General features: G+C 63.4%; 5 protein-coding genes across 7 annotated transcripts; 4 read left to right on the top strand and 1 right to left on the bottom strand.

The window, feature by feature from the left end:
* Positions 1-283: 283 nt before the first annotated feature.
* On the top strand, positions 284-3,080 carry TMEM115 (transmembrane protein 115). Its single transcript, XM_066558238.1, has 2 exons — positions 284-1,180; positions 1,870-3,080. Exons 1-2 carry the CDS (start codon positions 327-329, stop codon positions 2,072-2,074), a joined length of 1,059 nt encoding a protein of 352 aa, XP_066414335.1. The 5' UTR covers positions 284-326; the 3' UTR covers positions 2,075-3,080.
* A 176-nt stretch (positions 3,081-3,256) lies between these two features.
* CYB561D2 (cytochrome b561 family member D2) lies at positions 3,257-5,158 on the bottom strand. The gene is made up of 3 exons (XM_066558239.1): positions 5,018-5,158; positions 4,899-4,936; positions 3,257-4,667 (listed from the first exon to the last, which is right to left on the bottom strand). Exons 1-3 carry the CDS (start codon positions 5,142-5,144, stop codon positions 4,164-4,166), a joined length of 669 nt encoding a protein of 222 aa, XP_066414336.1. The 5' UTR covers positions 5,145-5,158; the 3' UTR covers positions 3,257-4,163.
* A 191-nt stretch (positions 5,159-5,349) lies between these two features.
* On the top strand, positions 5,350-9,366 carry NPRL2 (NPR2 like, GATOR1 complex subunit). 2 transcript variants are annotated; one of them, XM_066557948.1, is made up of 11 exons: positions 5,350-5,446; positions 5,601-5,692; positions 6,182-6,350; positions 6,590-6,698; positions 6,954-7,090; positions 7,352-7,449; positions 8,044-8,080; positions 8,194-8,287; positions 8,362-8,479; positions 8,683-8,825; positions 9,164-9,366. In XM_066557948.1, the coding sequence occupies exons 1-11, from the start codon at positions 5,375-5,377 to the stop codon at positions 9,229-9,231; spliced, it is 1,137 nt and encodes a 378-aa protein (XP_066414045.1). In that variant the 5' UTR covers positions 5,350-5,374; the 3' UTR covers positions 9,232-9,366. The 2 variants fall into 2 exon arrangements, with proteins under 2 accessions (XP_066414045.1, XP_066414046.1); XM_066557949.1 differs by having other exon boundaries at positions 8,686-8,825; positions 9,164-9,277.
* A 29-nt stretch (positions 9,367-9,395) lies between these two features.
* Positions 9,396-19,298, top strand: ZMYND10 (zinc finger MYND-type containing 10). The gene is made up of 12 exons (XM_066557947.1): positions 9,396-9,538; positions 10,032-10,140; positions 10,674-10,790; positions 11,785-11,838; positions 11,933-12,076; positions 14,003-14,091; positions 14,381-14,481; positions 15,652-15,824; positions 16,110-16,235; positions 17,982-18,103; positions 18,291-18,416; positions 19,032-19,298. Exons 1-12 carry the CDS (start codon positions 9,444-9,446, stop codon positions 19,111-19,113), a joined length of 1,338 nt encoding a protein of 445 aa, XP_066414044.1. The 5' UTR covers positions 9,396-9,443; the 3' UTR covers positions 19,114-19,298.
* Positions 19,299-20,383: 1,085 nt separating this feature from the next.
* RASSF1 (Ras association domain family member 1) lies at positions 20,384-25,658 on the top strand. Of its 2 annotated transcripts, XM_066558027.1 has the most exons (6): positions 20,384-20,633; positions 21,583-21,704; positions 23,945-24,049; positions 24,127-24,415; positions 24,835-24,950; positions 25,055-25,658. In XM_066558027.1, exons 1-6 carry the CDS (start codon positions 20,384-20,386, stop codon positions 25,199-25,201), a joined length of 1,029 nt encoding a protein of 342 aa, XP_066414124.1. In that variant the 3' UTR covers positions 25,202-25,658. The 2 variants fall into 2 exon arrangements, with proteins under 2 accessions (XP_066414124.1, XP_066414125.1); XM_066558028.1 differs by lacking the exons at positions 20,384-20,633; positions 21,583-21,704 and adding an exon at positions 22,909-22,917.
* Positions 25,659-25,946: the final 288 nt, after the last annotated feature.

Below are 25,946 nucleotides of genomic sequence, written 5' to 3'. Positions count from 1 at the left end.
GTGTCCCCCGGCCGTGTGTCCCGTGTCGCCCCGCGCTGCCAACGTGGCCGGACTACAAGTCCCGGCGTGCCCCGCGGCGCCCCGGCCCCGCCCCCGCGGCAGCCACGCCCCGGCGGCCCCGTTCCACGCATGCGCAACGGTCCTGTTTGTCCGCGCCCGGCCTGGTCCCGCGGAGGGTCCGAGCGCGGCCTGGCCCGAGGCGGCGGCGGAGGGAGAGAGCGGGGCCGGGGCCGGCCGGGGGCCGCGCGGGGCCCGGCGCGGGGAGGCGGGTGGGTGGGGCCGGGCAGCCCCCGCGGGGCCGCCCCGTCCCGCCCGCGGGGCCGAAGATGCGGCGGTACCTGCCGGTGGCCCGGCAGCACTTCCTGGCGGCGCTGGCCGGCACCAGCGTGGTGGTGAAGTCGCTGAGCGCCGCCGCGGTGCTGCTGTACCTGCTCTCCTTCGGGCTGGACACGGCCTACGGGCTGGGGGTGACGCCCGGCTACCTCCTGCCCCCCAACTTCTGGGTGTGGACGCTGCTGACGCACGGGCTGGTGGAGGAGCGCGCCTGGGGGCTGGCGGCCAGCCTGGCCACGCTGGGCACGGCCGGGCGGCTGCTGGAGCCCCTCTGGGGCGCGCTGGAGCTGCTCGTCTTCTTCGCCGTGGTGAACATCTCCGTGGGGCTCCTGGCCGCCCTCGCCTACTTCCTCACCTATGTGGCCTCCTTCCGCCTCCACTATCTGTTCGCCGTCCGCATCCACGGCGGTCTGGGCTTCCTCGGGGGGGTCTTGGTGGCCCTCAAGCAGACGATGGGGGACAGCACCGTACTGAAGGTGCCTCAGGTCAGAATGAAGGCTGTCCCCATGCTCCTGCTCCTTCTCCTGGCTCTGCTGCGGCTCGCTGCCCTCGTCGAGAGCAATGTACTGGCCTCGTACGGCTTCGGGCTCCTCTCCAGCTGGGTCTATCTCCGCTTCTACCAGCGGCACAGTAGAGGCCGCGGAGACATGAGCGACCACTTCGCCTTCGCCACTTTCTTCCCCGAGATCCTGCAGCCCGTGGTGGGTCTGGTGGCCAACCTGGTGCACAGCGTGCTGGTGAAGGTGCGGGTGTGCCGCAAGACCGTCAAGCGCTACGACGTGGGTGCCCCGTCCTCCATCACCATCAGCCTGCCGGGGACGGACCCCCAGGACGCCGAGAGGAGAAGGTACCGCCTGCCCTGCCCTGCCCGTAGGGATCGCGTTTAGGGACAGCGAGGGTACGGTTTAAAATCCAGCCAAGGAGGAGGGGGGAGATGTAGGTTCAGGGGCGCAGGAGGGGCCTTCTCCATGTGGTCTGCCACGGAGGTGGTGAGGAGCATTTCAGGAAGCTGGTGGGGCATTATCCTGTTCTTCCAGATGTGGAGCAGCAATGGAAGGGCAGGGGGAATCCTGGGAAAGGGGCAGACAAGGTGTGGGGTTCCTGCAGAAGAAAGGAGGACAGTCTGGGACAGTGACAGCCTATGTTTGTGGCAGCCTTCCACCAGTTCACCCTGGCCCAGGGGAGGGCAGTGAGTCAGCCCCACACTCCAGCGCAGCCAGCACTGGCCTTCCTGACTCCTGGCAGGAGGGTTTGGACAGGGAGCTGGCACTCCCTTTTCCCTGCCCTGCTTTATGCCTTTATTCCCCATTCCCGGAGCTGCCCTCATGTTGCACCACGTAGCATGAAAACTCCGTGTGAGTAGTCTGTGAGGCAGAGTGCATTTCTGTGGAGCAGTCCCAGGCGCTCCAGGTTTTCCCCAGCGCTGCTGAACCCACCCTTTCCTTCTGGGAGGAAGCCAGGGACTGACTTGCTCATTGCCCGATGGGGCAGAGCCGCTGTCCCGCGTTAACCTGCCCACGTACCCTTGTCCTGCAGGCAGCTGGCCCTGAAGGCTTTGAACGAGCGGCTGAAGCGCGTGGAGGACCAATCAGCCTGGCCCAGCATGGAGGATGATGAGGAGGAGGCGGCAGCAGCAGCGAAGGCCAACAGCCCACTGCTGCCCGAGCCCGGCACGGCCGGGAAGAGCCCTGGCCAGGAGTCCAACCTCATCAGCTTCCAGGACGCCCCGGCCCAGCTGTGAGCTGCCTCTTCCCGCCCTGTCTCCGTGTGAGAGCTGCTAATCCCCCTCGGGTCCCCCTGGCCGGGGGCGGGGACTCCTCCCGCGGCACGGGCAGGGGGATACCTCATTCCAACGCTTCGCTGCTGCTGCTGCTCGCGGCCAGCACCAGGCACCCGGGACAGTGACACTGCCACCACCGTGAGGACAGGGATTCCTGGAGCCACCCCCCCAGCCGGGGCAGGCCGTGGACTCGGTGCAGGCAGCGGGAGCTGTTCTGGGAGAGGGACACGGGGCTGATCCCTCCCTCAAGCCGCTGTGCTGGCCGTCGTGGGATCGAAGTCAGCTTCTCCTCTGTGCCAGGGCTTGGCCAGAGCACTCAACACGTATTTTCTCCTTTCTGAAGGTAGTTTTGTCCCTAACAGAGGCAATGGGAAGGCTGGTGGGTTTCTCTTCTGAAGGTCTTTCCCATGGGGAGCCTCCCCCCGCCGCAGCAGGAGCTCACCAGGGCCAGTGAGAAGTTTGTTGGGTAGGAGGGGACAGGACCCTGGGCAGGAGGAGGCCATCCAGCCCCTCGTGGTGGTGCTCCAGCACTGCCAGCTCCAGGCTTTCATGGTGGGGATTCCTCCTTCCTCTCCTGCCCCCTCCCCCTGTGAGGAGCTGCTGCCCTTGGCTGCTCCCCAGCTAATCCGTTTGCCAGATTACACTAGAAGCTGGAATTAATTTTACAGTGGGACTCTAGCTGCTTCCTCTGGCAGCAGGTTTTCTTTCCTGCAGGTAGAATGTGGGCTCCCCCTTTCTTTTCCCTCCCTCTTTGTTGATGGAGTTTTTTTCCTGGATGGAGAGGATGCTCCCTGTGACAGCCTCCACCGCTCCTGACAGCCTCCACCGCTCCTGATCCAGTGGGCAGTTCCCAGCCCTGGATATGGATCAGCAGTGTCATGATTATTTTTTTAAAGGACCACACGAGAAGGTTTTGTCAAATGGGAAGAACACAGACCTTTGGGTATCAATAAAGAGTTCTTTGAAAGCGCTGGCTCCTGCAGCAGAGCATGGGCAGGGTGGGAACCCAGCCCAGAGCAGCCCCTGGGGGCTCTTGTCGGGAGGTGGGGAGGGGGTTTCTTCCCAGGTGCTCCCAGCAGGGAGACATGTCTGCCTGCACCCCAAAAGTCATCCCACCCAAGAAGTAAAGAGGGCTTGTTGCACTCTAGCTGCCTGAAATTTTTATTGAATAAAAGCTCTGGATACAGAGGAATTTTTCAGCCTGGGAGCTGCTCCCAGCTCTCCAGCCCTGCCGGGAGCAGGATGCGTGCTGGAAGGAAGGCTGCTGTGCCAGCAAGGAGATTTCTTCCTACCTTCCCAAGGGTTCATTGCCCAGGTCTGTGCCTCCCCCCGTGCTCACACTGTTCCCTATGCCTTGCTGGCTGTAAGTTCACAGCCCGGCTCAGTAATCTGCTCTGTAAACTGACCCCACGCCGGCAGGCAGAGCCCAGCCCACGGAGGAGGGGTTTGTGCGTGGCAGTGGGTGTCCAGACCCAGGCCCTTGGGGCAGAGCTGCCTGCTCTGGTCCTAGGAACTGCCCGTGCCATGGGGACACACCTGCTGCTGTACCGTTGCTCGGGTGCCACCACCCTGCCCCAGCCCTGCCCAGCTGAAGCCACAACCGTGCCCTGTGCTTTCCTGTCAAGCTGCCCCCGTGGCAGGAGAGGCAGCGTGGTGCCTGCTGCAGCCCCTGGGAGAGAAGGGACTCCCTGCCCTCCTCACCAGGATGGCTCCTGCCTTGCCTGCTCCAAAGCAGCCCTGCATGGGAAGGGAAAAGAAGCAGGAATCCTGAGTGAGCCCTCCATTTCCCAGCACTGAGCACCAAGCTGCCACAGGGACTGGCAGCTTTACCTGTGCCAGGGAACATCCCCGCCAAGGCAGGGGTGAGGTGTCACACACATCTGGAGCAGCTGCTCCCCAAGGACAAGACACTACGGACAATCCAGGACTAAGGAAAGACGAGTAGGTAGAAACCAAGTTCCAAGGAGACCCTGTGCGAGCAGGGGGGCTGCCAGCTCTCTCCAAAGGGAGGCCCAGCTCGCTCTGGGAAGTTCAGGTCAGCACCAAGCCCTCAGTGCTGGCTGCGCTTGCGGTACAGGTACGCATTGCTCACCTGGTTCATGATAACCAGGCTGGTGACGAGGGGACACAGCATGGCGAGGTACCACAAGGCACCGGTCACCGTGGTGGTGAACCAGAGGGAGCACATGCCCAGCATCAGGCTGGCACAGCCCAGAAGGTAGCCCACCAGCCCTGAGGTTGCGTGGTACAGCTTCAGCTTGGCCAGAGTCCAGTTCTTCATCAGCTTGGGGTAGAGCAGGAGCACGCCCCCGGCACACTGCCCGCCGGCGTACAGCACGGCCAGCAGCCCCGTCAGCCCGTGCCAGGTCACAAAGTGGCCCTTGCCGTTCAGGTGCTTGTTGTAGGTAATGATTGCCAGCCCCAGGAGCGCGCAGAGCAGGGCGAGCAGCTGCAGGGCCCAGTGCACCCGCACTCGCACCTTGCGGGAGAAGGAGCGCAGCAGCGAGGTCTCCGGGGAGAAGATCAGCAGCGCTTCCGTCATCAGGAACGAGAACTGGGGGGCAGAGGGCAGCGCCATTGGCACCGGACAAACGCCCCAGCGCCGCGGCTCCCGGGGCTGGGCACCCACCGCCCGGGGCTCAGCCTCCCGTCACCCGGGGGCCCCCGGGGCTGGGCGCCCACCGCCCGGGGCTCAGCCTCCCATCACCCGGGGGCTCCCGGGGCTCGGCACCCACCACCCAGGCACTCCGCCGGCAGCGGGCGGTGACCGGGCAGCGGCACTTACCGCGAGGGCCATGAGCAGCGGGTGCCAGGAGAAGAGACCTGGAAGGGAAGCGCAGGGTGAGGTGAGCTGAGACATCCGGCCCTCCCCGCGCCCCGGGCCCCGGCCCCGCCGGCACTCACTGGATCCGGGCCGCGCCAGCACGGCCACGGCGGCGGGGAATCCCAGTGCCACGAGGTGCGCGGCGGCGCCGGAGGCCACGCGCAGCGAGCGGTACAGACGGGACTCGGTCTCGGCCGTCAGGGCCATGTTGGCCGGGCGGGCGGAACCGCCGCTGCCGACATGGCCGGGCCGCGGCGCGGGCTCCGATTGGCTGAGGCGGGCTGTCCGTCAGCGCTAAGGCTCGCGTCGCCGCACTGCGCCGCCCTGAGTGGCGGGAAGTGCTGTAGCTCAGTGTGAGGGCCCGCCCCCCGCGCGGCCGTGACTCCGCGGCAGCGGCGCTACGGTGGCCGGCGGGGCTGGGTTGCTCGCGTCCCGCCATGGGTGACCGCATCGAGTGCGTGTTCTTCAGCGAGTTCCACCCCACGCTCGGGCCCAAAATCACCTACCAGGTGCGGGGCGAGCCGCCCGGGGCCCGCGGCGCCTGCCCGCGGCGGGGGCTGGGACTGGGCCGTCGGGAAAGGGAAGGGGGCAGGGACAGCGGTGGTGGGTGCTCCCCGGAGCGGGACGGGCTCGGCTGGAACGGAGCCTCCTGTGCCGCCGCAGGTCCCCGAGGACTTCATCTCCCGGGAGCTGTTTGACACCATCCAGGTGTACGTGATCACGAAGCCCGAGCTGCAGAACAAGCTGATCACAGTGTGAGTGCGGGCAGAGCCCCGTCCCTGCCCGGGAGCCGCTGTCCCGCCGGGCCCGGTGCGGAGCACAGCTCAGTGCACAGCGCAGCTCGGTGCACAGCACGGCTCGGTGGGGTGGCACTGCCAGCCTTGGGCTCCTGCCTCGGGGCCAGCGGGGTCACTGCGGTGTCCCCAGGTACCCGTGCACAGGGTGGGCGGTCACATTTGGGGGTGGCTGGTGCTGCATCTGCTGCTCCGCCAGTCTTAAATGCAGGAAGGTCAGATCAGTCAGGAGGGCTGTGCTGGTTTCCAAAGGAGACAGTTTCCTTTACTAAGGGCTGACCCTTTCCTCCCCGGTCCCCCTTCAGCCTGTGATTTGCACTCTGAGCATGTAGGGCTTAGGCATCATTTTTCCTGCTAAAGCCCCTACCTGCAGAGCCGACTGGGAGCCATCCCTGTGGGGGACTTAAGGCTGCCTGAGGGCGCAGGTGCAGGTCACAGGTGTCCCCACAGGACGGCCATGGAGAAGAAGCTGATCGGCTGCCCCGTGTGCATCGAGCACAAGAAGTACAGCAGGAACGCTCTGCTCTTCAACCTGGGCTTCGTGTGTGACGCCAGAGCCAAGGCCTGCGCGCTGGAGCCCATCGTGAAGAAGCTGGCTGGCTACCTCACCACCCTCGAGGTGAGGCTGGGCACGGCCAGGCTGCCTCCCCACCCACCCCACAGAGCATGGGCACCTCTGCAGGGTCCTGGAGCACGTGGGGGCCACTGGGCATTGTTGGGACAGGGGCTGGATTTACACTGAGGAGGGGATTGTGCTGCTGCTTTCCTACAGATCAGTTCTAAACAGGAACAGGATCTGGGCTGCTGTAGGCAGTAATCCTGTGGGGAGCAGCTGACTTGACTTTCTGCTCTCTTCAGCTGGAAAGTGGATTCATCTCCAATGAGGAGAGTAAACAGAAGCTGGTTCCCATCATGACCATCCTGCTGGAGGAGCTGAATGCCAAAGGGAAGTGCACCCTGCCCATAGGTACGTCGAGGACAGGGCTGTGCTGGGAGACATTCCTACCCAGGCTGGCTCTGCCTGTGCTGCTCCCTGCAGCTCCCTGCCTGTCTGTGCTTGGATCTGGGGGTGTCTGAGCCAGCCTTGCCCTACCTGGCTCCAGGGGATGGCTGCAAACACCTTGTTGTGTATGCTATTGTGGTGTGCTGGGATTGATGGTTGCAGGCTCCTGAGGGAGCACTGTTCTGCATGGAGACTGAGCCTTCCCCTTTTCCCGGGCAGATGAGTCCAACACCATCCACCTGAAGGTGATTGAGCAGCGCCCAGATCCCCCCATCGTGCAGGAGTACGATGTCCCTGTCTTCACCCAGGACAAGGATGACTTCTTCAACTCCCAGTGGGATCTCACCACGCAGCAGGTTTATGTGATTAACACTTTGAATGGGATCTGTTTCCAGACCATCAGGGGGGTTGGGCTGCCCTGGAGATCCCCACATTTATGAGCACAATTTGGTGCTGCCCTTGGCTTTGTGCTTTGGCCTGTGAGCAAATCATTCACCAGCACAAGGTGAAAGCGCACCTGGGCTGCTGAAGCTGCTCCCAGATCCAGGGGAGCTGCTTGGGCTTCAGGCTGATGCCTCAGTGCTCTCTGCCCTTTCCCTCCTGCCTCCCCCTCCCAGATCCTGCCCTACATCGATGGATTCCGGCACGTCCAGAAGATCTCAGCCGAGGCCGACGTGGAGCTGAACTTGGTGCGCATCGCCGTGCAGAACCTGCTGTGAGTGAGTGCCCCCGTGCAGAACCTGCTGTGAGTGAGTGCCCCCGTGCAGGGGCTGCTGTGAGTGAGTGCCCCCGTGCAGGGGCTGCTGTGAGTGAGTGCCCCCGTGCCGGGGCTGCTGTGAGTGAGTGCCCCCGTGCAGGGGCTGCTGTGAGTGAGTGCCCCCCCTGCAGAACCTGCTGTGAGTGAGTGCCCCCCATGCAGAACCTGCTGTGAGTGAGTTCCCCCCGTGCAGAACCTGCTGTGAGTGAGTGCCCCCCATGCAGAACCTGCTGTGAGTGAGTTCCCCCCGTGCAGAACCTGCTGTGAGTGAGTTCCCCCCGTGCAGAACCTGCTGTGAGTGAGTGCCCCCCCTGCAGAACCTGCTGTGAGTGAGTGCCCCCCCTGCAGAACCTGCTGTGAGTGAGTTCCCCCCGTGCAGAACCTGCTGTGAGTGAGTGCCCCCCGTGCAGAACCTGCTGTGAGTGAGTGCCCCCCCTGCAGAACCTGCTGTGAGTGAGTGCCCCCCCTGCAGAACCTGCTGTGAGTGAGTGCCCCCCGTGCAGGGCTGCCCAGAGCCACAGGGCTCCTCTCACCCTTCCCTGTCCATTGTAGGTACTACGGGGTCGTCACTCTCGTCTCCATACTCCAGGTGGGTCGGGCCGTGGGGCTGTGAGGGGATTTGGGCAGTGGCAGGGTTGGGGTGGGCCAGGCCTGTCTGTCAGAGCTGCAGCTGAGCAGAGCTGCTTTTCCATCACCCTCCAGTACTCCAATGTCTACTGCACCACACCCAAGGTCCAGGACCTGGTGGATGACAAGTGCCTCCAGGAAGAGTGTCTGTCCTATGTCACCAAACAAGGTACAGTGACCCTGCCTGGGGATGCTGGCCCAGGCAGGGGGACAGGGCAGCTGAATGGTGACTTGTCCTTGCAGGGCACAAGCGAGCCAGCCTCAGGGATGTCTTCCAGCTGTACTGCGGGCTGAGCCCTGGCACCACCGTGCGAGACCTCATCTCCCGCTACACCCTGCAGCTCCAGAGGGTGGATGAGAGGTCAGAGCCCTCCTGATCAGTCCCTGAGGGCAGTGGTGGCACTGGGAGTGGCAGAGACAGGGAGCAGGAAGTACTCAACCCTGTGTCTGTAGGGTAGGAACCGTGAGGCAATGGTGGAGCACGTGGAACAGAAGGGAATGTGGGGAGCTGGGGCATTTGGCACCTTGGGATCGTGGTCCCATCTCTTTGCTCCTCGTCCCCAGAAGGCTGATCCAGTTTGGTTTGATGAAGGGCCTGATCCGGCGGCTGCAGAAATACCCAGTCAAGGTGGCCCGGGACGAGCGCAGCCACCCCGCCCGGCTGTACACGGGCTGCCACAGCTACGACGAGATCTGCTGCAAGACTGGTACGGATCCCTAGGGCCACAGGATCCTCTGCTCCGTGTGTGTGCACCCCAGGGCTGCTGGGAGACACGGGCACGTCTGCCTGCCCTGGGCTGCTGGGAGACAGAGGCACTTCTGCCTGCCCACAGCCGGGCACTGGTCTTGGGTTCTTGCCCCTCTGGGAGCCTTCAGACTGCAGGGAGACGGGACTGTGGGCCAGGCTCTTCTCCAAGCCAGGCTGTCGAGCCCATGTTGCCAGGGGCAGGGCTTGGGGACTCCACCCAGCCTCTGACACCACTGCCAGGCGCCCCACTGACCCAACACTGACACCCTACTAACACCCCACTGCCTTACTCCCCAGGCATGAGTTACAAGGAGCTGGATGAGCGCCTGGAGAACGACCCCAACATCATCGTGTGCTGGAAGTGACGCAGCCCTCTGTAGAGCTGTGTCCCCTCACGTGTGCCCGGTGTGTCCCCCGCTGTCCCCGCCACGTGTGCCCGCTGGCCGCGGCCGCTCCTCCGCGCCGCCAGGGGGCAGCACCGCCCGCCCCGCCCCGCGCTGCCGCCGGCCCGCCGCGAGTCCTCCCCGCCGCCAAGGGGCGCTGTCGGCGGCGCCGTTGCCACAGCGACGCGGACGCCATGGCCGCCGTGCCCGGGCCGCTGCCGCCCGCCGAGGCCGAGGCGCTGGTGCGAGCCCTGCAGGGCTCCGAGCTGCGCGACATCGGCGGGCAAGGGTGCGGGGACACGGCCGTGGGATGTTTATAGGGGGAGAACATGAAAGAGGGACTTTAAATGTGGGGGGTCCCCTTTGGGGCTGTGGGAGCACAAGAGGGAGCCCAGTTTGGGGTCTTCCCAGGGGTCACAGTGGGGGTAAGGAGGGGTTCCCAGAAGGTTTTGGGTAGGCAGGAGGAGTCCTGGTTTTGAGGTGGGGTGAGAGAAGGGTCTGCAATTCTGGAGCGTTCCTGGAAGGACTGGGGGAGATTGGAGGGCCCAGGGTGAGGAGGGGTCCCAGATGTAGGTGTCTGTGAGGGTGGGGGTGATGGAGGGGCTCCCCCTGGTTCTGTGGTGTCCCCGCTGACAGAGGGTGCTGTGGGGGCAGCAGGGCTGTCCGGGGAGCTGCAGCCTCAGGCTCAGGGCACACACAGCGTGGTTTCCCTGCCTGAGGGAGCCTCGCCAGGGCAGCCCCCAGAGTTCTGTGGCACTGGTGTCCCGCTGGCTGCCCCCCAGATGGCTTCGGCAGCATGAGTACGTGGAGAAGCTCAACATGCACGGCATCCTGAGCGCCTCAGCGGGCCAGGAGCAGCTCCTCACCGAGCTGCTGGTCAGCCATGCCAAGGTGAGCCTCCCTGGGTGCAGGAGTGATCCCTGTGCTGGCCCTCAGCCTCCAGCTGGGCTTGCCCTGTGAGCAGTGTGTGCAATTTTGGAATAAAATGCTGAATAATGTGTTATGTCTCTGGAAAAGATTTTTGACTGGTGGTGTGCCAGTTTTGTTTTTTAAAATAATTAAAGGTCACGCTGTGGTATTTCTACTTGCTGGTGTCTGGTTTCTCTCTTGGAGGTTGTTTTGGTCTCCTTGATGCACTGGTCCCTCTGGTTGCAGATCTCTGCCCTATGCCTGAGGGGTCCCAGTCCCAGGCTGTGAGGTTGCCTGGACCTGCCCAGCTCCTTGGGGTCACCTTCCCCTCTGCAGCCCCAGGAGCTGTGCCCTGCAGTGAGAAGCTGCTGGCTTCTGAGCTGGAAGAATTCAGTGTGCCCCAGAGCCACCCTCCTCCCTGCGTGACTCCAGTGGGGCTGACCATGAGCAACAAACTGGTTCCTGCTGCAGCCCTGGTCTGAAAGGCCTCACTTCCCCATCCCTTCCCTGTCTAGATTCCTGTTCTCATTGGGGAGCTGATCTCTGTGGAGATCTGGAAGCACAAGATCTTCCCCGTGCTGTGCCGGCTGCAGGACTTCAAGCCAAGAAGCACCTTCCCCATCTACGTGGTGGTGAGTACAGGGGGCGCTGGGAGCCAGCCTGAAAATGGGCCAGGCACAGCTCTGCTGGAAAATAAATGTCACCCTGAAGGTCTCAGAGCTGAGGTGGGCAGTGGGACACAGTGGGAAGGGCCTGGTTTCCCAGAACCCATACAAGCCCATGCCCTTGCCCCAGGAGGGACAGGGACTCACTCCCAGGGAAGCTTGGCTTTCTGGAGAGCTGTCCCCTCTCTGATCCCACACAGGGGCTTGCAGGAGCTGCTGGGTGCAGCAAAAGCTATTCCTGGAGGCAGCTGTGCTCCTGGCTGTGGCTCCCCTGGGGTGTTTTTTCCTCTCTCTGAGCACTGTTTCTCTCTAGCCAGGGGCTCTCCAGTCTCATGTGCCTCGGGGCTAACAAAAATGTAACATTTTCTTACTGAGCTCCTGGGACCAGTGGTCCCTTGAGCCATTCTTGGCAAAGGAATGATCTCCAGATCTAGGCTTCCTTGTAGAGGGATGCAGCCCTTGACCTAAGGAACATCTGCCTGAGGCTTGGAGGTTTTAACCCATTTTCAGTCCGGAGTAACACTTTGCAGGGGCAAGGTGGTGTCTTCCCTGAGCAGCTGATTGCCTCAGGGCAACTATTCCATAGCTCCCAGTCCTGGACAAGGCTGTCTGCCCCAGTCCCAGGGCCTGGAGGAGCACAGCCCTGCAGAGCACTGCCCCATCTCAGGCACTGGTTCCAGAGCCTGCAGCGTGCCCGAGGGCCGTGGCTGTCCTGCCCCTGCAGCACAAGCTGAAGAGCCCTGGCTGCTGGGAAGTGCGGCTCTCCTTTGGCATGTTGGAGTGTCACAGGCATGTCAGCATAAATATTAACATGAACTGCATGAACTGGAGCTGATTTGAAGGCTGCATCACTTGTATCTTTCTCTTTGGCCACAGCTACATAAGCAGCTTCTCAGAAAAGCCCTTTTCCCTGTCCCAGGCTGCTCCACTGTTACTCACTGTTGCCATTCTCCTCCCACAGCTGCACCATGAAGCCTCCATCATCAACCTCCTGGAGACGGTGTTCTTTCACAAGGTGAGAGGCAGGTTCAGCTTTCCCAGGTGGGAAAGCCCCTGGGGGTGGAACACTGTGGGGGCTGACGCTGTGTGAGCCCCTTGTGGCTGTGCAGGAGATCTGTGAGTCAGCCGAGGACAGCATCCTGGACCTGATCGATTACTGCCACCGCAAGCTGACCCTGCTGGCAGCCCGGAGCACCACGGCACCAGCAGCAGAGCTCCCTGCTGAGCCTCTGGCCAGCCCCTCGTCCATGCAGGTGAGGAGAAAGCCCTGGAGCTCCCTGGGCACACGGAGGCCTTTCCATGGGTTGCAGCCCTGGCACCTCCTGCCCACCTCAGGGTGTCTGGTGCTTCTCTGTGCCTGTGCCTGCACCCACCCCCCTCCACTCTGCCCTGCCTGCTGCTAGTGCCAGCCTGAGGCTTCCTGCAGGACATGCTCAGAGCTCTGGGGTGTGACACGCTGGAGAGTTGATGGGCAAAATATTCAAGAGGGGTTTGGCCATTTGCTGTTGCTCTCAGAAGCTGTGTGGATATCTCTCCCTGAAGTTTGGGAAGCCACCCCGGGTCAGGCTGCCAGTATAGCCAGCCAGGGTTAACGATGAGAGAATTCTCCTAACAACAAGGAATTGTCCTCATGTCCTTCCCCCAGCTTCCTTTATTCCCTGCGAAACAGCTCCTCTGAGCTGGCCCGGGTCAGCAGAAATCCCAGAGCTTTCCCAGTCAGGTATTCCCAGGCTGACACACACACCCCTTCCCAGAGCAGGAGCTGTCTTTGCCTCTGGTGCTCCTCAGCACCTGGAGCTGCATAGCAGGAGGAGTATCTGGGAGAGCAGGGTTAAAGGCAGAGCCTGGACCTCCCCTCGCCTCCATCCTTTGGCTTGCTGCCCAAGCACATACTTCTCTCTCAGAAAAGGGAAGGAAGTGGAGGGATCTGGAGCACAATAGGGATGTTTTCCAGGAAATGTTTTCCCAGCTGGGGAGGGGAAAGGGGTGTCTCTGTTACTGCTTTTGACACGAACACAAAACCCCAGACCTTTTCTAGCCAATAGGATTCTCAAAAGCACTCATCTTCCAGAGAGCCTGGTTTCCTCTGATTCATTCCAGCCTCTCCTGACCCTGTGTACAATAACCCCTGTGAAAAAGCTGTTCCTGCCATCTCCTGGGCTGTGGACCCTGTTGTCCTTTGGAACTGTGTATGGTGGTAACCCCTGTTCTGTTGTCCCCTCGAAGCACAGACAAAAGACAGTCCCTGTCTCAAGGCAGCAGAGATGAGGCCTGGATACAAGGAGGAGCTGTGGGAAAAACCTCATTAGGGCAGTTTGGAGAGGGAGGAGGCAGGGGAGAGCCCACAAGGCTCTCTTAGTAACTGTGAGGCACCAGCACAGGGAGCACAGAGCTGCTGCCCACAGGAATCTGGACAGCAACTGTTGCAGTGGCTTTTTGGAGAAATACAGGAAGCTGAGGTCAGAGCTCTGTACACCAAGTGTGAGCTGCATCTGGGGCTGGAGAGAAGCTCTGCCTGAGCCAGGAGAAGGACTTGGCACCTCTGAGAATGGCCCTGCCCTGGTCTCAGAGAGGCTGAGTCAGAGTGCTCAGGCTGATGGGGGATGAGGGGAAGGGAAGGACCTGGGTGGCTGCAGAGCATGGCACAGCTGAGGGCTGGGATAACCACAGCAGACATTTGAGTTGGCTGTTCCCAAGCTGGAGGGAAGAGGCAGATCCAGGAGGGGTGGATGCAGGACTGCAGCTGCACCAGGGCCAAGTTTCTCCTTCCTCTTCCTCCTCCTCTGGTTCCTCTGCTGATCATGCAGCTCCTCCCTCCTTCAACCCTCTCAGGTCTCCACAGGGCCATGGGCCACAAGATGGTCCCAGAAAGGGAGAGAGGCAAAATTTGGGGCCAGCCTCTTTCAGGGGGTGTTTTTGTGCAGGAGCACTGCAGTCAGTAGCCACCCACGACCTGTTAGGGACAGGGACATGAGGGCAGAGCAGCTCTGGGCTGCAAGCACTTCTGTGGCTGTGCTGGCAAACAGGCAGTGCTGGCACAGTTGGGACAAGAAACTTCTTCGGGGCTCTGTTTTCCTACCCAGATTGTAGTTACCAGTGCAGTCAACAGCCTGCCTCTCTGTAGCTCCTGGGAAATGGGCCCTGAAATCCCAACCAAGGCTGCTCCTGTCCCTCCACAGGAGCTGCAGAAGCAGGCAGAGGTGATGGAGTTTGAGATTTCCCTGAAGGCTCTGTCCGTGCTGCGGTTCATCACTGACCAGCTGGACAGGTAGGTGCCCAGGAGCAGCAGAGGATGTGTCCAGCTCTCCAGATGGGATTCCTGTGGGGTCAGGAGGGTCCCTGGACCCCCTTCAGCAGCTGGCTGTGTCCACAGTGGCAGTGGCACTCTGTGCTCTGGGAGGAAACACAGCAGCAGTCCGCCCTGCTCCATGCTACTCCTGGGAACTCAGATCATTGTTCCTTTCCTGCCTCTCCCAGCTGCCTCAGGGAGCATTTGTAGATACAAATTCTGGCATTAATCTGTGAGTGCCATTTCTCCCTTTCTGTCAAACCTCCAGTCTGCCCCTGAGTGCACTGACACGGATGCTGAACACCCACAACCTGCCCTGCCTCCTTGTCGAGCTGGTGGAGCATTGCCCCTGGAGCTGCTGGGAAGCAGGTATGGATCATGCCCCCTGGTCTGTGGGACACTGTGCTGGGATGTGCATCCACTGGGATCTGCTGTAGGAGCCCCTGCAGAGCTGTTCCCCCTCCAGCTCCTCAGTGCTCCCTGCCTGGAGCTGTTCAGCTCAGAGCAGCTGCAGCACAGCTGGGCTGGGGACCTGGCAGTGCTCCCAAACAAAGGCTGATCCTCACACAGGGCTGGGTCTCCTGTGAGTGATCACAGCCAGAACTGGAGTGTAGCACCTCAGCCAGCCCCACGTGCTCCTCTGAGGAGTCTTCTGCACACAGAAAGACCAGAGTGCCCATCCCAGCTTCTCTGCACTTTTTGGGGCAGCACTCCCTAGAGCCGGATGTGGTCTCCCCCAGGCAGAAAATATTGCCCTGGTTGTGCTGCTGGTCCCTGAGGCTGGTCCCAGGTTGCCAGAGGCCCCTGGTCAGGCTGTGCCCATTGGCCATGGTGCCTCAGGTCTGCAGCCAGGCACGGCTCCCAGAGCCCCCCAGGCTGCCCCTGGGCCGTGGGAACTGCTCGGGGCAGGGCAGGAAGAGCTGCAGGAAGGGAAGCGCGGGGCTGTGCCTGCCCAGAGCAGCCCAGCTGGCTGCAGGAGCTTTCCTCCTTCCTGCAGCCAGAAACACATCCCTGCTCCCTGCCTGTGTGCTGGGGGTGTGAGAGGGAGCTTTGATCCAGGGCCCTGAGGGAGGGGCTGCAGAGAGACGAGCACAAAGGCATTTCCAGGCTGTGCAGATGCAGGGTCACATCCTGCTCCATCCCCTAGTAGCTGTTGGAGCTTGTTTTGTCATATCTGTTGTAGTCATGCTGCTTCTGGCTTTGCCTGGCAGAGGAAACTCGAGAAGAGTGGCCATGCTGGTACCCCAAAATGGGTCTCTGCACCCACTCTGTTGTGTTGCCCACCAGTGCTCTACACTCCTGGCCAAGTACAGAGGGAGATGTCTCGGGGATCTTTTCTTCCTGCCACAGCAATATTGGTTTAATACATGTCTTTTCTGCTTTTCATGTTCTCTAATATTTTGCCTCAGTACCAAGTAGGCTGCTGTGGGGAAACTGAGGCAGAGGGTGAAGCGAGGCAGTGAGCACAGGCCAGCATCCCCCTTCTGAGCTCTCTTCCCCCAGGCAGCACTGTGTCTCCCTGGTTCTTCTGTCCCTCAGGCCAGCTCAAGAAGTTTGAGAATGGCACGTGGCACGTGGTGCCCCCTGAGGATCAGGTGAAGATGACCAAGCTGGATGGGCAGGTGTGGCTTGCCCTGCTGAACCTGCTGCTCAGTCCCGAGTGCCAGCGCAAATACCGCTTCGATGGCTTCAACAAGAGCCAGCTCCTCAAGGTAGGACCCTGCAGCACCTGGGGGGGCCTGGCCAGCACTGGGCACCTCCAGATATCTGTGCCCATCCTCACTGAGGGCTCCAGGAGCCAGTGGTGGGAGGACAGCAGGTCTGTCTCTGTAGGAGCAGCAGCAAAGCCTGTGTGTGTGAGTGCACCTCGTGAGACCCCCATTGGTGTCTCTGCCCCTGCCCCTCAAATCCCTGCTCTTGCCCTGCTGCATCCCCACCTCTCACTCCCTTGTTCTGACCCCTCTCCTTTCACTTTTGTCCCCCTTCCCTGGCCACAGCTCCGTGCATTCCTGACAGATGTCCTCATTGACCAGCTGCCCAACCTGGTGGAGATGCAGAGATTTCTGAGTTACCTTGCAGTGACAGACCCTGCTCCCCCCAAAAAGGATCTCATCCTGGAGCAGGTATCCTGTGGCTTTTCCTTCACCTCTACAGCTGCTCTGGCTTAAGCCTGATGGCTCCCTACCCTTTTTTTCTTCCACCAAGCTCAGCTCTGGAACGATGATGCCCTGGAAAAACAGCCAAGTACCCATTTCAGTTACACCCTTATTGCCAGCAAAGCTGCCTGTGGCTGATGTGAGAGCCTTGTCCTGCCCTGCAGTGGCCAAGCAATCACATCTAAAAGCATAAATGCTGGGTTATAAACAGCTCTCCAGGTCACACTGAGCCCCTGGGATGGCAGCTGCGTGGGGCAGACATAGGCACTGGCTTGTTTTGACAATTAACTCTTCATTTGACATTTATCAGTGTTTTCCTGATGAATTCTGGACTCCCCAGGGAAGTCCCCTTTTACAGCCCTGGTCTGAGGCTGCTTGGCCCACTTGTACAGAGGGACATCATGATCTGGTGAATAGAGTCTGGAGTTAAACTGGTCCCAGCTGGTGTCTGGACCTTTGGGAGTTTGGCCATGAAGTCTTTAAACAGCCAAGTGGTTCTTGGGGGTTTTAATTCATGAGGTGGTAATCTCTGGAGAAAAGTGGTTTTGTGTGTTTCTACCGCCTTCTTGTGAGCTGAGGGGAGAAACTGAGTGTGGGGGCAGATCTGCAAAGAGGCTCCTGAGAAGAACTGGGAGCACAGAGGCTCTTCCCCACTGCCAGAGGCTCCCACAGCGCTTCCTGGAGGAGATGGGTCTGTTGGGCAGTGGCTGTCTGGGCTGTCCCCAGTGGGAGCACGCTGTCCCCATCCCAGCTGGCTGTATGGCCTGGCAGGAGGGTGGTGTGCCCTGTCAGAGGTGGCTGTGGCTGAGCTGGAGGCATGGCCCAGGCTGGGAGCTGGAGGTGGGGAAGCTGCAGACTGGCAAGCTGAGCTGTTGGGGCTGGGGATGGCAGCAGGGCGGAGGTGGACATGGATTCACGCCCTGTGCCTTGACTGCCAGCCTGTTGGTGGCCCAGTGACCAGCAGCTGCCATGCTGGGGACCTCCTCCGGCCCTCACCAGGCTGCTGCCCTTCTCCATAGCTCTGCTTTTGCACCAGGGCAGCTCCTGCCCCTGCCAAGGCTGGGGCTGAGCCCGGGGCAGGCATGGGGAGGCAGTGGGAAGCACACACATGGGCTCCCTGCTCTGTTCAGAGAGTGCTGAACTCACTCCGTGTTGCTGAGCCAAGCTAAGGAAAGGCCTTTTTTCCATTTGCCTGCTCCCAGAGCAGCCTCCTCCCCTTCCTTGGCTATTTTTACGCTGCTGGAGAAGGCAGTGCTGTTTGAAGCAGCATGGTCCCCTCCAGAGGCTGAGCTGGGCACGCTGCTCTTGGCTGGGATGTTCCTTTCTGGCTGTCCAGCCCTTCCCCGTTCGTTCATCTTCAGGGAAGTGACGAGCGGAAAAATCTGCTCAGACCAACAGCCCTGGAGCACGGGGTTCACACCACACACAGGGCACTGAGCTCCCAGGGCTTCCCTCTCAGCAGCCCAGGCCTGCAGGCTGAGCACACATTCCCAACTGGACCCCAAAGGTTTTGCCTTGTTTCACCTCAATGCCCACTGACAGTGGATCTGTCCCCTCCATGTACCCAAAAGCACACCCTGAGCACCTCTGCCTCTGCTTGCCCTCCTGGAGGGCCATGCTTCTTGTGCCCAGGCCTGGCTGCCTTCTCCCCAAACCACAGCACCCTTTTCAGGCTGTTAGCACCTCTTCCTCCTGCCCTGCCTCTCCCACCAGGTTCCTGTCATCTGGGACCATATCCTCAAGAAAAACTCAGGGAAGTGGGAGGCCATTGCCAAGCACCAGGTGAAGAATGCCTTCAGCCCCACTGATGAGGAGCTGAAGCTGCAGGCACGCAGGTGAGGCTGGGGCAGGTGTGCAGAGTGCCCAGCAGGGCCTGAGCAGGGCTGGAGCTCAGCACTGGGAGCACAGAGGGGTCTGTGGCACTGGCTGGACGTGTCCCCTCAGTGGCAGAGTGTAACAGGGACAGCTCACTGCTGGTCAGCCATTCCCTGTAAGCAGCCTCACCCCTCTCTGCCTGCACAGGTGGGCACAGACCTACAGCCTGGACATGATGGAGGCTCTGGCCCCCGACAAGCCCCGCTGCAGGGTGTGTGGTGCAGAAGCAGCCAAGCGCTGCTCTCGCTGCCGGAACGAGTGGTACTGCTCACGGTAAGGGAGCCCTGCCACCCCCTTGGGGTCCCTGCAGCCCCCCTGGGCCCCCCTGCAGCCCCTCAGTGCTCCCCAGAGCACCATAGGTCTCACTTGATAATGCTGTGGGAGGGCCAAGGAAAGCCAGGGGTCCCAGCACTGCTCAGCACCGCTAGCTCTCTGCTGGCCATGTACCTCTCCAAACCTTGTGGGAGGCTGATGTGCTGGGCTGCTGGGGGAGGAGGTGCTGGTGAGGGTTGTGTTGCAGCTGCGAGGTGCTGAGCTGCCTCTGCCCACAGTGGCAGCAGTGACAGGCTGGGTTTTCCATGGTGACAGTGCCTCCCTCCTCCCCACCTTGGTAGGAAAGCACCCATGACCCTGTGGGTGCAGGTGACAGGCTGGGATGTGGCAGCTGGGACGGTGGCACTAAATTAAATCTCTGGTCCTGAACCATCTGGCAAGGTCTGGCGTTAAACCTTCTTAACCCCCAGGACTGGGGCCACATCCACCCCCCTCTTGGTCTAATGCTGGGCTGTATCAGCTCTCCCCCAGCTCCAGAGGGGTGTGTGCTGGGCTGCTTTGCCCCCAGGGATGGATGTGACTCCAGTGCCCTGAGAGCAGCTTCCCCCTCTGCAGGGCATGCCAGGTGCAGCACTGGCAGAAGCACAAGCCTGCCTGCGACCTGATGGCCAAGGTGCCCAGTGTGGATGACCTGTAAGAAAAGGTGTCTGGCATCTGGCCCATGGCTCAGAGAGGCAGAGATTCCCCCGGTGTGCAGCCCAGAGCTGGAAAGAAGCTGGCAAAGGCCCCTTCTGCCTGCTCCCAGCCCTAGGCAGGGTCAGCCTCTCCTCTCCCACCACCCCACCATGCTGCGTTTTCCAGTAAAACTCCTTGTGCATCCCACAGCTGCTTGGCTTTTGCTTTTTCTCTCCTAGCTGAAGGTAACAAACTGTTTCCTCCCCTCCCTTCCACACAGTGAGAGGTGTGTGTCCATTTTCCCCTCTGCAAGAACAGAAATCCCAGAGAACCCGAAAAAGCCTATAAGGTTGTGGTTACCTTACTGCAGCTGGGGAGGGAAGGGAGTGAGAAGGCCCCTATGCTGCCTTTTACCATTGTTAAAGCAGCGTGGGGAGCAGAGGATGTGGTTTGCATGAGCCTCTTGCTGTGAGAAAGACTTTCTTGGGTATTTGTCATCTCCCACCTTGCAGGGACCATTCACCCCATTTCCTCTCCCTTGATGTGATGTTAGCACCGAGGGCTTGGCCCCCTGCCCACCAGCATTACCAGTAAACAGAGTTTACTGGTGGGGATGTCTTGGGGTGCATCCCCAGCTCTCACTGGTCAGCAGCTGCTGCCAAAGGGCTGCAGCCTTGGTCTGAGCACAGCTGGGAAAGGTTGGCCATGTCCTTTGTCTGATGGGGTGCTGGAGAATCCCTGACACATAAAACTAGGCTTTGCACCAGGGCTGCTGCTGCAGGAGCCAGGAGCAGGCAGGAAACCATCTCGGTCCAGCTGCAGCCCCGGCGGAGCAGCCCCCGCTCGGAGCTCAATGAACTCCTCACCCCAGCCCCGGCTGCACGTCCCGGGCTGCAGCCAGCGGGAGCAGAGCGCTCCCCGCAGCTCTCCGTCTGCTTCTCACCCGCCGCCAGGGCTGCCTCCAGCCCCTTCCCCGCTGGGAAACTGAGGCAGGGAGCGCAGTTTCTCTTGTCCTGCGAGAAGAGGCAGAGAGAGGGGAGCGGCTGCAGCGGGCCCCCCTTCCTCCGCGGCGGCTCCGGGAGCCTCATCCCCGCCTCCAGCCCGCCCCGCCGGGCTCGCCGGGGCTGGAGTTGGCGATCGGGAGCCCGGGGCACTGCGCCGATCCCCCCACCTCTCCTGCCTCAGTTTCCCCGCGGTGCCCCATCGGGGCGGCCCCTCCCGATCCCCGCCCCGGCCCCGGCCCGGTGCCGGCCCCCGCCCCGCCGCCGAGCAGCGCCCGCGGCCGCCGGGCCATGGAGCTCATCGAGCTGCGGGAGCTGCAGCCGGAGCCGCGGCCGGGCCGGGGCCGCCTGGAACGAGCCAACGCGCTGCGCATCAGCCCGGCCCGCCGGCCCGGCCCCGGGGCGCATCCCGACCCCCGGCTGACGGCGGCACCGGGCGCCGGGCACCGCTTCGAGCCGCGGCGCCGCGGGCTGCACACCTGGTGCGATCTCTGCGGGGACTTCGTCTGGGGCGGCGGCAGGAAGAGCCTCCAGTGCCGCCGTGAGTACCGCGCCGCGCCCCGGGCCCCCGCACCCCCGCCGCCAGGCACCCCGCACCCTGCCAGGCACCGGGCGGGCCGCCACCCGGCTTCCTCTGCACCGGGCACCCCCAGCGAGCACCGGGCATCCCCACCGGGCATCCCACCAACCGGGCACCCCTGCAGGACACCGAACATCCTGGTGGCAGGCAGCCCCACTGAGCACCGGGTGTCCCACCAGCGGGCATGAGTTTCCCAGCACCGGGCAGGCTGCCACCGGACACCCCCACCACCAGCGGGTACAGAGCATCCTGCACCCCCACGGGCCCCCCATCCCTGGTGGTGGGCCCCTCACTGAGCGCCAGCTGTCCTACAACTGGGCACAGGCATCCCAGCACCAGGCTGGGTACAGGCATCTCAATACCAACCAGCCCCACCAGGCATCCTGGTGCCAGGCACTTCCATTAAGTTGGGCATCACCATTCAGGGCAGCTGCACCATTGCTGGGCCTCTGGGCACCAGGAACTGCCACCAAACAGTGGACATGCCTGGATCAGGCACCCACATCAGGCACTGGCAGCCCATACAGAATATCCTCACCTAGAACCATGCATCCCTGTATTGGGTAACTGTCCCAGGTATTCTGGTACTGGATACCCACACTGGCCACTGGGCCTCCCAGTACTGGACACCCCCTCTGGTGCCCATACTGGGCATCCCTGTACTGAGCATCCCAGTACCAGGCACTGAGCACACTGTACTGGCCAGCCCACAGGGAGCACAGGCAAAGTGGCACCAGCCAGGATGTGGCACAGTGCTGTGTTCCATGTTGATGCTACCCCTGAAGCCCTGGGCACAGCATGAGCAGACAGCTGACACTGTCACCATGTGCCAGCCCTTGTCCCACCAGGGCCCTGACCCTGGCAGCCAGGCTGTGCACAGTGGTGACCCTGCTCCTGTCTCTGTCCCCAGACTGCAGCTTCACCTGCCACTACCGCTGCCGGGCCCTGGTGCAACTGGACTGCGGAGGCCCCCCAGGCGCTGGTGACGAGGACGATGGCAATGAGCAGGTGTTGGAGAAGGACACCAACGTGGTACGGCCTGGGGCTGTCTGTGAGGGAGGGCTTGGGTGGGGGGTGGCAAACCTGGGGGTTGTGCTGGGCTGGGGAGGGCTAAGCTGGGCTGTGCCATGTGAGGCCACGTCATGGCATGCCAGGCTGTGCCAAGCCAGGCTGTGTCAAGCCTTGCTGGGCGGGCTGGGCTTAGCTGAGCTGAGCTGTGTGAAGCTGATATGCCGGGCTGTGCTATGCCATGCCAGGCTGCACTATGCCAGGCTATTTTGTGCCATGCTGGGCTGTGCCAAGCCTTGATGGACTGCGCTGGGCTGAGCTGAGTGAGGTCGTGCCATGCCGTACTGTGCCATGTCGGGCTGTGCTGTGCCAAGCCGGGCTGTGCTGTGTCGCGCCCGTGCCACGCTGCCCGCACCGCACCGTGCCCGAGCCGAGCCGAGCTCAGCCGGGGCAAAGCCATGTCCGGGCGGGCGCGGGTGAAGTCACCGCCGGAAGCGGGGCCGCCGCGCCGCCCCCGGCCCGCGTCACCCCACGGCCGGGGCGGGGCAGCGGCGGGACCGCGCTGAGTCTGGAGCGGGGCAGGGCGCGGTAGACGCCGCGCCGAACCGAGCCGGGACGGGAGCGCGATAGGGACCGGGCTGAGCCGAGCCGGGAGCGGGACCGCGATAGACACCGGGCTGAGCCGAGCGGGACGGCGATAGGGATCGGGCGAAGCTGAGCCGGGACTGAGAGTGGGACTGGGCGGAGCTGAGTCGGGATTGAGACCGGGACCGGGCAGAGCCAAGTCGGGACTGAGACCGGGACCGGGCGGAACCGAGCCGCGATAGGGACCGAGCGGAGCCGAGCCGGGCCAAGGGCCGGGCTGAGCGGAGCCGGGCCAAGGACCGGGAGCGGGCTGAGCCGAGCCGGGAGCGGACCGAGCCGGGCCCCGGCCCGGGGGCCGGTCGGGCTGGCGCGGGGCCGGGTGTGCCCGTGTGCTCGCCGCCCCGGCGGGGCTGCGGGGCGGCCGGGCCGGGCCGTGCCCTCCGCCACCGCCGCCGTGCCCGTGGCCGGGCCGGGGGCCGGCGGGCCCGGGGGCTGCGGGGCGGCGGCGCTGGCGCTGCGGCGGGGCGGCGCGGGGGGCACGGGGGGCAGCACGGCCAGCAGCGGCTACTGCAGCCAGGAGGACTCCGACTCCGAGCCCGAGCTCTTCTACACCGCCCGCACCTCCCTCGGCCGCCGCCCGCGCCGCCGCCAGGTCGGTCCCGGGGCGTGACGTAATGGGGTACACGGGTGACGTCATCGGGGCACATTTCCCCGGCTGGGTGCTGGGGAGCAGGCGAGGGTGGGCTGGGTGCGTGGGGAGAACCAGAGGTGCTGGTGGTCTTTTTTTAGAGGTGAGCTTGGCCCTGCTGTGGGGCAAGAGCGGGGTGAAGCATGGCCGTGCCGTGGGCCGCGGTTGCCCTGTCCGGTTGGATGTGGGGCGAGCGAGGCACCGTGGGGCGAGTGGAGTTTCGCCGCCTGGCACGGGCACCCCAAGGTGTCTCAAGGCTGGAGCTGCTCTCGGCTTTGGGGGTCTCGGGACAAGCTCCCCGGGCAGCTCCACAGCTGTCCCCATCCTGCAGGGACCCCGCGGGGTCCGGCAGTGCCCGCATGCTCTGGGGTGGCTGTCGGGGCTGGGAACAACCCCTCAGTGCCGCGGGGACACGTGCAGCACTGTGTGGCAGCTCCGCGGCCCCGCGTAAATAAACACTCATTAGTGGGTGCCGGTGGCGGGGACGCCGAGCCGGGGCGCTCGGTGCCCCGTGTGTGGGGCCAGCACTTTGAAGTGGGGTGCCCGGCGGCAAGGGCGGGCTGCACCCCCAGCCCGGCCCTCCTGCCTCAGATCTCAGGGCGTCCCCGCGGGCGCGGAGCCTGCCCAGACGCCCTGGTGCCGGGCTGGCGGCTGCCGGCGCTCTGCCTTGGGGACGCCTCTCTGATCTGGGCTGCCGGGAGCGGACGCTCGGCTCCGGGTGCCCTCGCAGGGCGTTCTCACAGCCCTGCAGCCCCAGGGACGGGCGCTTGCGGGGCGGCCGGTGCCGGTGTCCCCGGAGCAGAGCTGGGGTGAGCTCAGCTGAGCGTCCCCGGCACAGCCCAGCTCCGCCAGCCGGGCTGATGCAACCCCGTGCAACCCGCCCGCGCATCTCCCGGTGCTTCGGGGCGGGCTGGGGGCCGGCGCGACACCGAGGCAGGCGGGACGGTCCCCCCCCGACTCTGTGCCGCTCAGCCCGGCTGTTGTCACGCAGGATGAGCCCAGCGAGTGGGAGAAGACAGAGCTGGACCAGGCGCAGGTGGAGCAGCGGATCAAGGAGTACAACAGCCAAATCAACAGCAACCTCTTCATGAGCCTGGTACGGGGTTGGCACAGGGCCGAGGGGGTCACGATGACCTGCCCTGACCCCACTCACCCCCCACCGGTGTCTCGTAGAACAAGGACGGCTCCTACACCGGCTTCATCAAGGTGCAGCTGAAGCTGGTTCGCCCTGTCTCGGTGCCGGCCACCAAGCGGGTCCCCTCCCTGCAGGCGGGGCGGCCACACCCCCAGGGGGTGAAGCGCCGCACGTCCTTCTACCTGCCCAAGGGGACCGTCAAGCACCTGCACATCCTGTCGCACACCCGCGCCAGCGAGGTCATCGACGCGCTCCTCCGCAAGTTCACTGTCATCGACAACCCCCGCAAGTTCGCCCTCTTCGAGCGGTCTGAGAAGGATGAGCAAGGTAGTGCCCAGGGTCACCCTGTCCTCACAGTGGTGGCCGTGTCCCCATATTGTCAGTTTCCCCTGGGTGGTGGCAGTTCCATGGTGGTGATGTCCCCAGGGTCCCTCATGGTGCTGGCAGCGTGCCCATGGCAGTGGTGTCCCCATAGTGCTGGTGTCCCCCATGGTGGCAATATCACGGCAGTGGTGCCCCGATAGTGACAGCTTTCCTTAGGCAGCAGCATTCCTTTGGTGGCGGCATCCCTATAGCAGTGGTATCCCCCTCTGGTGACAGTGTCCCCTGGCACCATGGATGTGTCCCCCATTGCAGCAGTGGTGTCCCCTGTGGTGGCGTTGTCCCCATAGCAGCAGCATCCCCGTAGCAGCAGTGATGTCCCCGTAGCGGCCGTGTCCCCGCGGTGACTCGTGGCCCCGTTGCAGTGTACCTGCGGAAGCTGGGTGACGACGAGCAGCCCCTGCGGCTGCGGCTGCTGGCCGGCCCCAGCGAGAAGGTGCTGAGCTTCATCCTGAAGGAGAACGAGACGGGCGAAGTGAACGTGAGTGCGGGGACGGGGAGGGGGCTGGCCCCGCATTGCCCAGGGCGGTGGCCGTGGCCGGACGCTGCGGGTGCCCGTGGCCATGACAGCCCTTGTACCTGCAGTGGGACGCCTTCTCGCTGCCGGAGCTGCACAACTTCCTGCTGATCCTGCAGCGGGAGGAGGAGGAGCACGTGCGGCGGCTGCGGCACCGCTACGCGCGCTGCCGCCAGAAGATGCAGGAGGCGCTGGCCGCGCTGACGCCGGGGTGACCGCGGGGCGCGCAGCCGAGGCCAGCCAGAGCACCGGGACCCTCGCCCGCCGGCCGTGGGGGCAGCAGGGAGGGGGGTGGAACGGGGCGCCACCGACCCACCGCGCTGTCACAGCCCCCACGGGGCTGGCCCAGAGAGTGAGGGTTCCTGGTGGGAGCGAGAGCGAGTGTCACCCGGGAGCGTGTGTCCTGGGGGGAACGAGTGTACCCTGGGGGATTGGGTGTCCCCAGGGGAATGGGTGTCCCTAAGAGAGCGTGTGTCACCTGGGGGATTGCGTGTCCCCAGGGGAGTGGGTGTCCCGAAGGGAGCGTGTGTCTTGCAGGAAGCAAGTGTCACCTGGGGGATTAGGTGTCCCCAGGCGAGTGGGTTATATGGGGGGAGCGAGTGTCCCCGGAGAAGTGAGTGTCCCTGGGAAGAAGCAGGGCGTCGAGCACCAATAAAGGCATCTTGGTGATGAGGTCTGGCCTGCGGTGTTGTCCTTGGCGGGGCGGGCTGGTTGGGAAGGGACGGGACGGGACGCGCAGTCCCAGCGGCGTCGGCGGGCCGTGGGTGCCCACACGTGGTGCGGGTGGCGGCGGCGGGACTCGAACCCGTGGTTCCCGCGCTGCCGGCGCCGGGCGGGGAGGCGGGCGCGCCCCGCGCCGGTGTCACGTGGCGCGGGCGCCGGAAGTGGCGCGGGCGGCGGCGCAGGCGGCGCTCGGTCGGTGTCGCCGGGCGGCTCCGGGCCGCCCTCGTCCCTCCCCCC

The sequence above is a fragment of the Molothrus aeneus genome, chromosome 12 (assembly GCF_037042795.1).
Source record: "Molothrus aeneus isolate 106 chromosome 12, BPBGC_Maene_1.0, whole genome shotgun sequence".
Classification (NCBI taxonomy): Eukaryota; Metazoa; Chordata; class Aves; order Passeriformes; family Icteridae; genus Molothrus; species Molothrus aeneus.
Note: the sequence above shows the minus strand (reverse complement) of the source record. Positions and strands in the feature narration are given on the sequence as shown.